At 37.1% G+C, this 10,554-nt stretch overlaps 1 protein-coding gene across 1 annotated transcript in view; it reads left to right on the top strand.

The window, feature by feature from the left end:
• The window catches only part of LOC107566016 (serine/threonine-protein kinase ULK1-like), a 20,655-nt gene extending 11,036 nt beyond the window's left edge, over positions 1-9,619 (top strand). Inside the window, exons 10-25 of the mRNA XM_016251369.1 lie at positions 647-770; positions 876-921; positions 1,923-1,994; positions 2,349-2,456; positions 2,562-2,626; positions 3,188-3,256; positions 3,342-3,460; positions 4,170-4,312; positions 4,488-4,600; positions 5,040-5,165; positions 5,280-5,446; positions 6,411-6,586; positions 6,690-6,808; positions 7,905-8,062; positions 8,166-8,301; positions 8,714-9,619. Of these exons, the coding sequence (XP_016106855.1) occupies positions 647-770; positions 876-921; positions 1,923-1,994; positions 2,349-2,456; positions 2,562-2,626; positions 3,188-3,256; positions 3,342-3,460; positions 4,170-4,312; positions 4,488-4,600; positions 5,040-5,165; positions 5,280-5,446; positions 6,411-6,586; positions 6,690-6,808; positions 7,905-8,062; positions 8,166-8,301; positions 8,714-8,769 (1,797 nt within the window). The 3' untranslated portion in view covers positions 8,770-9,619. The remainder of the gene's footprint in view (positions 1-646; positions 771-875; positions 922-1,922; positions 1,995-2,348; positions 2,457-2,561; positions 2,627-3,187; positions 3,257-3,341; positions 3,461-4,169; positions 4,313-4,487; positions 4,601-5,039; positions 5,166-5,279; positions 5,447-6,410; positions 6,587-6,689; positions 6,809-7,904; positions 8,063-8,165; positions 8,302-8,713) is intronic.
• Positions 9,620-10,554: the final 935 nt, after the last annotated feature.

Genomic DNA, 10,554 nt, shown 5'->3' with positions numbered 1-10,554 from the left:
CGGCAACCACATGTGACGACCCCGGGCTGGCCTCCTCTTCGTCCACAGTGAAAGCCGATCTGGCGAGCCACAGCGCAAAGTTGTTGTATTTCCTCAGCAATCAGCATGGATCAGCTCCAGGCATGACGAAGCAGATATCGTCCTCTTTTTGAAGACCAAACAAAGTAGTTTCGCTTTCACAACGAATCACACAGCACCTTCACGACATGGCGGCGGCGGCGGCAACAACAATACTACAGCGAGAATAAAAGTTACGCCTTCTTTCTTTGCATGAACATTTGGGCGGTGTTATGCAAATCTTCCCACATAGCCGTTTTAGGTAGGCGTGGCTGACTCTTAACTTTTATAAAGAATATCTCTTTGTATTTGAGACTTTAGTCTTTGCAACTTTACAGATCTTCTTTATGCACCAACAGCTTGTAACACTCCAAAGAGAAAGTAAAACTTGAAATCGCATCATATGACCACTTTAAAGAAATTCATACTTTTATTCAGGAAGGATGCATTCAGTTGATCAGAAGTGACACTAAAGATATTTCTAGTGTTACAGAAGATTTCTGTTTCAAATAAGTGCTGTTTTTGAACTTTCTGTTCATCAAAGAATGCTTTTGAACAGTAATGTATATATGACGTTTTTTCTTGACAGTCTGAAACTGAAGCTCCAAGGCCCCTCCCTCAAACGAACCCCACACCATCTCCAGGTTCCCTGCTCAAAGACTCATCTTCCTCAGAGTCTGATGACTTCATAATGGTGCCAGCTCAGTTCACCAGTAAGATGAGCCCTTACACTCATTGACCTACTTTGTATTATTTAACAGACAACAAAACCACTTTATTTGCACAAATACAAAATCTCAATCTGATAACTCTTGTAGGTGAACTAGTGAGTGCAGGAGGGCAGGAGTGTCTGATGCGCAGCGGGTAAGTGGGTTTACATTTTCCCCATACTATAAGTGTTAAAGTGACACAGCCCACACACATCGCGTATATAGTTACATGTGACACACTCCTCAACTGTAGCCTGCACATTTATACAGCACACATGCGCAGAAGCATTTTGTTTCTGCACTTAATATAAAGGTTTGCATGCTTGCCAGCATGTCACGTGAATATTCATTCCAAGGGTGTCAGTTGACCTTTTGACCTACTGACCATTTTTATGGTCCTGTGAAGAGGGCTGTTCATGCGTTGACACATTTGTGCAAAGAAAGAGGGAAGACCGGTCATGATAGCAAAAATTGCTTTCCTTTCCACAACAAGTTTTCAAATACATTCTAGCAATGTTTTAACCAGTCTAGTTAATAGACTAGTTAACATGCACGTTTGCAAAAGTTTGAGGTCAGTAAGATTTTTTTTAAGTCTCTTATGATCATCAAGGCTGCATTTATTTGATCAAAAATACAGTAAAACAGTAATATTGTGAAATAATATTGCCACTTAAAAAAAAGTTTTCTATTTTAATATATATATATATATTTATATATATATTAAAATGTAATTTACTCCTGTGTTTTTAAACAAGTCTGAACAACTCTTGCAAATCTATACGAATCAAGATAATTTTGACAAACTCTTATCACATTAATTACAAATAGCTGGAAAGATCATGAAAATCAGTGTTACTATTAACTAAAATTGCTATTAAATTAAAAAAAGTTAGATAATTTAATTGAATCTGAAATAAAAAACTAAATTAAATAAAATTAAGTTTAGTTTAAGTTGAAATTGAAGTACTAAAATTGCTCAAATTAAAACTGAATGAAAAATTACTTAATTTACTCCTGTGAGGGCAAAGTGAGCATCAGAGACTTCTTTCAGAAACATTAAGAAATCTTACGAACCCAAACTTTTAAACAGTAGTGTATATTAAACAGCTGGATGGTTTAAGCATAACTGTGTACATGTATGTGTACTATTTCTAGAAGCTCAGTGCCAGGTGTGGGTCGGACACCATCATCCTCCCCATCTGTCAGAGCCTCTCCAAGCCCTTCCAGGTACTGTGTGTGTTTTAGTATGGAGATTAGCATTTAATACTGTAAAAACACACACACACACACTCTCTCTCTCTTTCTCTCTCTCTCTCTCTCTCTCTCTCTCTCTGAAGGCAGCTCGTATTAAACAAAAGGCTTTGTTTGCAAGTGTAAAGTGAGAGACAGCTATCTGAGTTAACGTGACTGGAGAAAGCGTGAATTCTAGAGATGAAAGTAATTCACAGATCACCAGGGAACAAATGTATGTTTGTGCACATGACATGTCAATCATTCACCCCTCTCTCTCTCTCTCTCTCTCTCTCTCTCTCTCTCTCTCGCTCGCTCGCTCTTTTTCTCTCTCTCTCGCGCTCTCTCTAGGCCTCTGGAGTCATGTGTCAGTAGTTACGCTCAGTCTGTGCCTGTTCCAGTGCCGACGCAAAAACTCAACTACCAGAGGATGGAGCAGAACCTACAAGTGTCTGACAGGTTGGGTTGATTTATTTTTCACTCTCTTTGACATGAATTAGAGACATAAATGTGCTTGTGATTCCCTTATGCATCAACACATGAGATCTGTTTCTCTAATTTCAGAACAGCAGCACCTGTACAACACGTGCCAACATGTGGGAGAACCGGGTATCTACCATCCCCACAGGGTAAAGAAACCAGCTCACTGCAGAGCTGTGCTTTGATATGCATACTTCACTTATAGAGGAAGAGACTCTAACTGTAGTTTTAGTAGGAAGCTGGAAATAACAGAAATCTTTTGCAAATCCATCTGAATCAAAATATATTTTTTGAAAAACCTTAACACATTAATTACAAACATCAGGAAAGGTCATGGAAATCATTTTTGTTTTTGTTAACTACACTGCTATTAAAAATTATTTTCGATAATCGAAATGAATCTGAAATACAATACAAATATTAAATGAAAAACTTTGATCAAAATTAGAAATGTTGCTTTGAGAGCTAACTAAAACGAAAAAGCTAACTGAAAACTACACACTGCTAAAATTGTAAAATAAACAATTTTATTAAAAATGTGTTAACATTTTTAACTAAATAAAATAATTAAAGCTATATAGAACACATATCACATAACAATTCAAAATATTCAAGCTAATTCAAAAAAAAAAAAATATATATATATAGGAGGCTGTGTGTTTTTGTAGATCATGTAGAGAGTGCTGACGTGTTGTTTATACCTTTTTCAGTGGGAAATGTTCCTGAAACACCCAATCAGCCTGAACCTGTTGGCAGTAGGACAGGGTTGCATGCTGCAGGTAAAATACCCTGTTTCACTGCATATCGATTACATTTTTAAGACTTCTTGTTCCAACTTTCCAACTGTTTCTCTTTGTCTCTCAGATGTGTGTAAACAGCCTGGTCAGGTCTCTCCTCTCTTCACTGATATCACAGCCATGGACAAAAACCAAACCCACAGACTCAGGGGTCATCGACACAATCCAGAATCCGTCGTGCACAGAGTGAGTAACCGTTACATAACATTACATAACATACATAAACATAAAAGAACAGCTCCACTACCATAGTGAAGAGGAAGTCATTAGATTTAGCACAGAGCTATGTATAATAGATGATTACGTCATTTAAAATGCATTCATCTGAAAAAGTAATATTTTAATTAGCAAATTAATATTTTATTCAGTGAGGGTGCATTAAATTGATCAAAAGAGACCAATTGTTATAATGTTACAAAAAAATTTTATTCTTTGTGAACCTTCTATTCATCAAAAGATCCTGAAAAAAATGTATTACGGCTTCCACAAAAATATTAAGCAGCACAACTGTTTTCAACATTGATAATAATAAAGAATATATATCTTGAGAACCAACTCCACAAATTAGAATGATTTCTGAAAGACCATGTGACACTGCAGACTGGAGTAATGACTGCTGAAAACTCAGCTTTGCCATCACAGGAATAAATTACATTTGAAACTAAAATAGAACAGTTATTTTGAATTGTAATATTTTACAATATTACTTTTTTTTATTGTATTTTTGCAGCCTTAGTGAGCATTAGAAACTTCTTTCAAAACATTACAAAAATATCTGAACATGAGTGTAATTTGCATTTTGTCAGAATTACACTTTTATTGGAAACAAACTTGCTATATATGTGACTGCTCTTCATTTCATTGGGATCTGTATCGACGGCCCATCTCCGGTCAGACTCCAAGTACAGTGCTGGTTCAGAGAGGCCTGATCACCCGAAACAAAACCATGTCTGACCTAAAAGATCTGGCACTGTACCCGGCTACAGGGCCCCGTGTGCCACTTCTCAGGCCAGCGGAAAGAAGGGACACAGTCAAAAGGTATTAGTCAACTTGGCTTTAGTTCAGGGTGAAGAAAGCTTGGGAGTTGTGACACAGTAATAATGATTTTATTTATTTATATTTTATAATCAGCACTGGAGTCACTGCTGTGATATGATTGCTGTTAGATGAGTTTGTTCCCTAGAGCTGTGTTTATGGGTCATTTGTGTTGTAGGTCATTAAGTACCGGCCGTCTCTCAGATAAGCTGCTGAAGGCTGTGTTTGGACATCAGTTTGACAGGGGCAGCTGTGAGAGCTTAAATTCAGAGAAACCCATGGACACAACAGGTGTGAGCTCAACGCTAACAGTGATGTTAGCCATTGCTGTTTTCCACCGAAATGAAACCTTGATGGTTTAACGTTTATCACAATTTTTATACAACAAAATTGCAATTACATTTTAATTTTTTTTCAAATCATGCAGCCCTATCACTGAGCTTTTCCCAGGGTTCCCACAGGGAACTATTATTGTTCAAATCTATTCATTGATGCTCGGGATACAAAAGGAAATTCACAGCTTCACAGCTTAAAGAAAGCAAATCATCTTTTCTTTTCTTTCCAGTAATCGCAAATGACTAGAATGATTATTGAAATGTTGTGGAAAATCACTGATATATTTTCTTTATGTCTGCAGTTAGTCATAGATAATGTTTTTTTTTAAATGCCATCAGGCACTGTTCTCAGTGTATCTGCTGTTAAAAATGTAATTTTGTCCTAATCTCTCTAGCACCCCCTGGAGGCAGTGATGGCACAGAGCAGGGCTCAGGCAGTCCTGCTGGAGTTGTGTTCATTCTGGGCTCTCCTGAATATGGACACACACCTCCTCATGCCACTCGACCTAGACGCTTCTCAGGTGACCCTTCCATTATTTTACTTAATGAGACTGAAACACAAGTATTGTGTTTGCATGTTACAGTATCTGTTAGACTCACAATGCATTTTCAATTCACTTCATTTGCTGTTGAAGTGGGCACTCTCAGCCCAACAAGCCCTGGCTGGACCTACGGTCATGTGCACGAGGCTTACAGCTCGCCTGACAGTCTGCGCTATGGTTACACAGATGCCATGGCAACAAACCTATGCGAGGGTGTGGCCTTTGTGCCACCTGAACTGCCAGAGGAGACACTTATGGAGGTAAAATAATTGGGCTATACATTATGTATGAAGGATACAGTCATTCAGACAGTCAGCCAGGTAGTTGTCATATTAAAATAAACCCAGAAAGGTTGATCAAGATGGTTTTGCGTCATTCTGAAGGGGTTTATTTTGTGATAATGACTGACTGACTGCTTACCAAATAAATGAATATGATGTATTGGTTAATTGTATAATTTAGATTAAATAATTGTATTATGTGAGAAGATGATACGAGAGACATTAAACTAGCACAAATATGTAGAAAATTAATGGGTGGGGTCAATGGTCTGTTATACAGTTTATCGGCCAAAAATACACTACTGTTCAAAAGTTTTGGGTTATATTTTTGAAATGAGTCTCATGCTCATCAAGACTGCATTTATTTGTTAAAAAATACAGTAAAACATTAATATTATGAAATATTTTTTACAGTTTAGAATAACTGTTTTCTATTTTAATATATTTTAAAATGTATTTTATTCCTGTGATGGCCAGCTGAATTTTCAGCATCATTACTCCAGTCTTCAGTGTCACATGATCCTTCAGAAATCATTCTAATATTCTGATTTGCTGCTCAAGAAACATTTCTTTTTATTATCAATGTTGAAAACTGTTTAATGATTTTGTCAAAACTGATAAATTTTTTCAGGATTCTTTGATGAATGGAAAGTTCAAAAGAACAGCATTTATTTGAAATAGAAATCTCAAATAAATTATAACATTAAAAGTGACTTTGCGGTCATTACTGAATTAAAGTATTAATTTCTTCCCCCCAAAAAAACAAAACTTGCTGTCCTCAAACTTTGGAACGGTAGTGTATATGACCAATCAGAACTGAGTATGCTGGAGAGCTGTTTTTTTTTAAAATTGTTGTTATTGTGGCACCTGGTATGATGTGCTGTGATTAGGATTGTTTCATCGATTATTTCAAGATTTGATGTCCTGCTCTTCTTCACCACAGGAGGGGCATACGGACTTGCTGAGCCAACTGCGCTTCATTTTAGCCTTTTCCCACTGCATCACAGAGATCGCTAGAACAAAGGACAGTGGGATTGAAAGGAATATGGCAGTTGATGCTTCATTCTTAGAGCAGAGTGTGGTGGCCGACCAGGTCAGCCTGCTGAGCCATGAGTGGAGGTGAGATACAACTCAGTCACACATAAACGCATACATGTTTTATGTGTGATGTCTGTGATATTAAATGATGTACATTGTGAGTGATGTGCACATGTGTATGTAGCTCTGCAGAGCAGCTGGTCCTCTATATGAAGTGTGCTGAGCTGCTGTCCTCTGTGCTTCACACAGCGATGGCTGGGATCAAAGAAGGCAAACTCTTCCCATCAGGATCTGTTAAACAAGGTTAGTCATAGAAAGTTAGAAAACTAGAAAGTTCAAAAGAACAGCCTTTATATAAAATAGAAATATTTTGTACCATCGTAAATGTCTTTACTGTTGCATTTGATCAGTCAAAAACTGCATATACTGTAATTAAAGGGGTCATATGACGTTGCTAAAAAGAACATTATTTTGTGTATTTGGTGTAATGCAATGTGTTTATGCAGTTTAAGGTTAAAAAAACACATTATTTTCCACATACTGTACATTATTGTTGCTCCTCTATGCCCTGCCTTTCTGAAACGCGTCGATTTTTACAAAGCTCATCGTTCTGAAAAGTGAGGTGTACGCTGATTGGCCAGCTATCCAGTGCGTTGTGAATTTCTCAAGCGTGTGATGGAAATGTTACGCTCCTTACCATATTGTGATGCCATGTGTGCGACGAGTGCCTGTGCTGCGGGCTTTCACATTGAGCAGCATTAACTACACAGAGCTGTTGTTCACAGGCAAGCTGCGCAAAACCACGTTCATATTCGCGCGAATTTTTGCGCAGCTCGTCAGTGAACAACGGCTCTGTGTAGTTAATGCTGCTCAATGTGAAAGCCCGCAGGTGATGGAGATTTACCGCTGATTACAGAACCGGCTTTCTGACAAGATGTGCATTAAATATCGCATGCGATTTATCGTGCAGCCCTAGCTGAAATGTTCTGGACCAGTGTTGTAAATACAACTTAACCACTGATTTCTAGTTGTGTCCTCTTTTGGAAGGCCACACAAATTAGTTTCGCTTTCATAACGAAACACACAGCGTCTTCACGACATGGCGGCAGCAACAATACTACAGTGAGAATAAAAGTTACGCCTTCTTTCTTTGCGTGAACATTTGGGCGGTGTTATGCAAATCTTCCCACATCGTGAAGTAGATATGTGGGGGCGTGTTAGAACGAGCCATTTTAGGTAGGTGTGGTTGTCTCTTAACTTGTATAAAGAATATCTCTTTGGATTTGAGACTTTTGTCTTTGCAACTTTACAGATACAAAGAGAAAGGAAAAATTGAAATCGCATCATATGACCCCTTTAAAACTTTCATTCTATGTTATGTTGTTTGTTGCACTTGCAGTAGTACATAAGCTGAACGAGTTGTATAAGAAGAGTGTGAACTCCTGCCGTTCTCTCACTGAGAAACTCCAGCTCTTCATCAGCAGTAAACAAAGATTGATGGACCGCATCAACAGCATTACCGCTGAGAGACTCATCTACACACACACCATTCAGATGGTATGAACATATTGCATTATGTTTCTTATAATATAAGGAGAAACACATCAGTATCATATCACTAATAAAGAGTATGAATTGCATTCCTTTCTTATGTGATCAGGTACAGACGGCAGCACTGGATGAGATGTTTCATCACGGAGAAACCTCTGTAGAGCGATACCATAAGGCCTTACTGCTGATGGAGGGCCTGTCCTTAATTATTACAGAGACTGCAGATCTAAACAGTATCAACAAATGTGAGTGTGACACACGTTCAAAAGTTTGGGGTCAGTACGATTTTTTTCAAGAAATTAAAACTTTAGCAAATATGCATTAAATTGATCAAAAGTGACAGTAAAGACATTTTTGGTATGAAAAAAAAGATTTCTATTTCATATATGAAAAGTATTACGGTTTCCACAAAAAGCTCAACTGTTTTCAACATTGATAATAATAAGAAATGTTTCTTAAGCATCAAATCATATTAGACTGGCTTCTGAAGGAGTGACTCTGAAGACTGGAGTAATGATGCTGAAAATTCAGCTTTTCTGTCACAGGAATACATTACATTTTAAAATATGTTCAACTACAAAACAGTTATTTTAATTTGTAATAATATTTAACACTATGACTCATCTCTGATGTACGTTTTGTTTGTCTGTTCTATAGGTAGACAGTGTATTGAGCGGCGGCTCTCCTCCCTCCAGCCCAAAGGATGTGTGTGATGAAACCAACAACAACTACATCTCATTTCATCCCAGTTGCCTTTTGAAATTCTGTAAAAGGAAAAACTCATACTCGCTCATTAAAAATGTGATACTTGGCTTCCAAAGCCAGAAAAAAGGTGAGAAAAGATGTTTTCATAATAGACAAAGATGAAATCTCTATTGATATATGTGTATAAACAGAAGCAACATCTATGAATTAAACATCTATTTTGTTCACTGTCAAAGAATATTGAGTGAAACAGAATCAAGATGGCATCATTGGTTGAATAGATGTCTTGTTTAAATGCTTTGACCTCTGAATCTACACCAATGCATGATGGAACTTAATAAGAGATTAATTTAATCTTAGTACTACAATGTTAAAGCCAGTGTTGGAGTCTGAATGAGTAACAGCTTGGATGCGTTTCATTCAGTCGTACCAAAACATGCCCGTAGCATTAGTCTTATGAAGTTACATGGAATGATCCTGCTTTTGATGGACTTATTCTGCATGTTTTTTGCATGGTTCTGAGGAAATTATAGTTATCGGCTGTATCTGAAGGGAATTCAAAATAATGAATAATAATTCAACTTCTGTAGCAACCAAACCGTTGTTGAAATAGCAGTTGGCGGTGGATGTGTAGTATTCAGTGTTACATCTGTATGACTCTAATGTGGCAATTGACCAAAATTGTGGCAAACCTTTGTTGACCTATTGATATAGACTGTCAGTTTCATATGTTGTCATATGAAGATGGGAAAAAATACTTGAGATTTGAATTATATGAACTATCATACTGTTAGTCATACAGTGGTGTGAAAAGGTTTTTGCCCCCTTCCTGTTTTTATTTTTATTTTTGCATATTTGTCACACTTAAAAGATTCAGATCATCAAACAAATTTTAATATTACACAAAGATAATGCAAGTAAATGAAAAATGCAGTTTTTAAATGATGATTTCTTTTATTAAGGGAAAAAAGCTGTCCAAACCTGCCTGGGCCTACGTGAAAAAGTAATTGCCCCCTAAATCTAATAACTGGTTGTGCCACGCTCTGCAGCAACAACTGCAATCAAGTGTTTGCGATAAATGGCAATGAGTCTTTCACATTGCTGTGGAGGAATTTTGGCCCACTCTTCTTTGCAGAATTGTTTTAATTGCATAATGTGTTGCTCTTTAAGCATGCTTCACTTTGTCAGACAGTGATTATTTCTATTCTATTTAAGTGATTTCTTGATTCAACAGGTCTGGCAGTAATCCTGGGTGTGGCTAGTGAAATTTAACTCCGCTTTCGAAAATAATGTGGTTAATTGCAGTTCTTTCATGATTTAACAGGAGGGGCAATTAATTTTTCACGTAGGGCCACGTAGGTTTGGACAGTTTTTTTCCCTTAATAAATGAAATGATCATTTAAAAACTGCATTTTGTATTTACTTGCATTATCTTTGTGTAATATTTAAATTTGTTTGATGATCTGAATCTTTTAAGTGTGACAAATATGCAAAAAATTTAAAAACCAGGAAGGGGGCAAAAACCTTTTCACACCACTGTATGTGTGTGTGAAACAGTGAAGCACTTTATAAACCTATTTGCCTTTTGGGTGCCTGAAAAGAACCACTGCAGAGACAAGCCTTATGGCTCATTTCGGGTTAATTAACACCTGAAAGTCAAAGGAAATGCAATACAAAGACAGTCAGTATCTTGTGTGTAGCATTTTATATTTATCTGTTTTAGCTGTCAGTCTGAAAAGGATGTTTTAGTTTTCAGTTTGCTTTAGAATCTATTGCAAGTAAAGGACGTTTGC

The sequence above is a fragment of the Sinocyclocheilus grahami genome, unplaced genomic scaffold, assembly GCF_001515645.1.
Source record: "Sinocyclocheilus grahami isolate Dianchi unplaced genomic scaffold, SAMN03320097.WGS_v1.1 scaffold1041.1, whole genome shotgun sequence".
In the NCBI taxonomy this organism is placed as follows: domain Eukaryota; kingdom Metazoa; phylum Chordata; class Actinopteri; order Cypriniformes; family Cyprinidae; genus Sinocyclocheilus; species Sinocyclocheilus grahami.
Note: the sequence above shows the minus strand (reverse complement) of the source record. Positions and strands in the feature narration are given on the sequence as shown.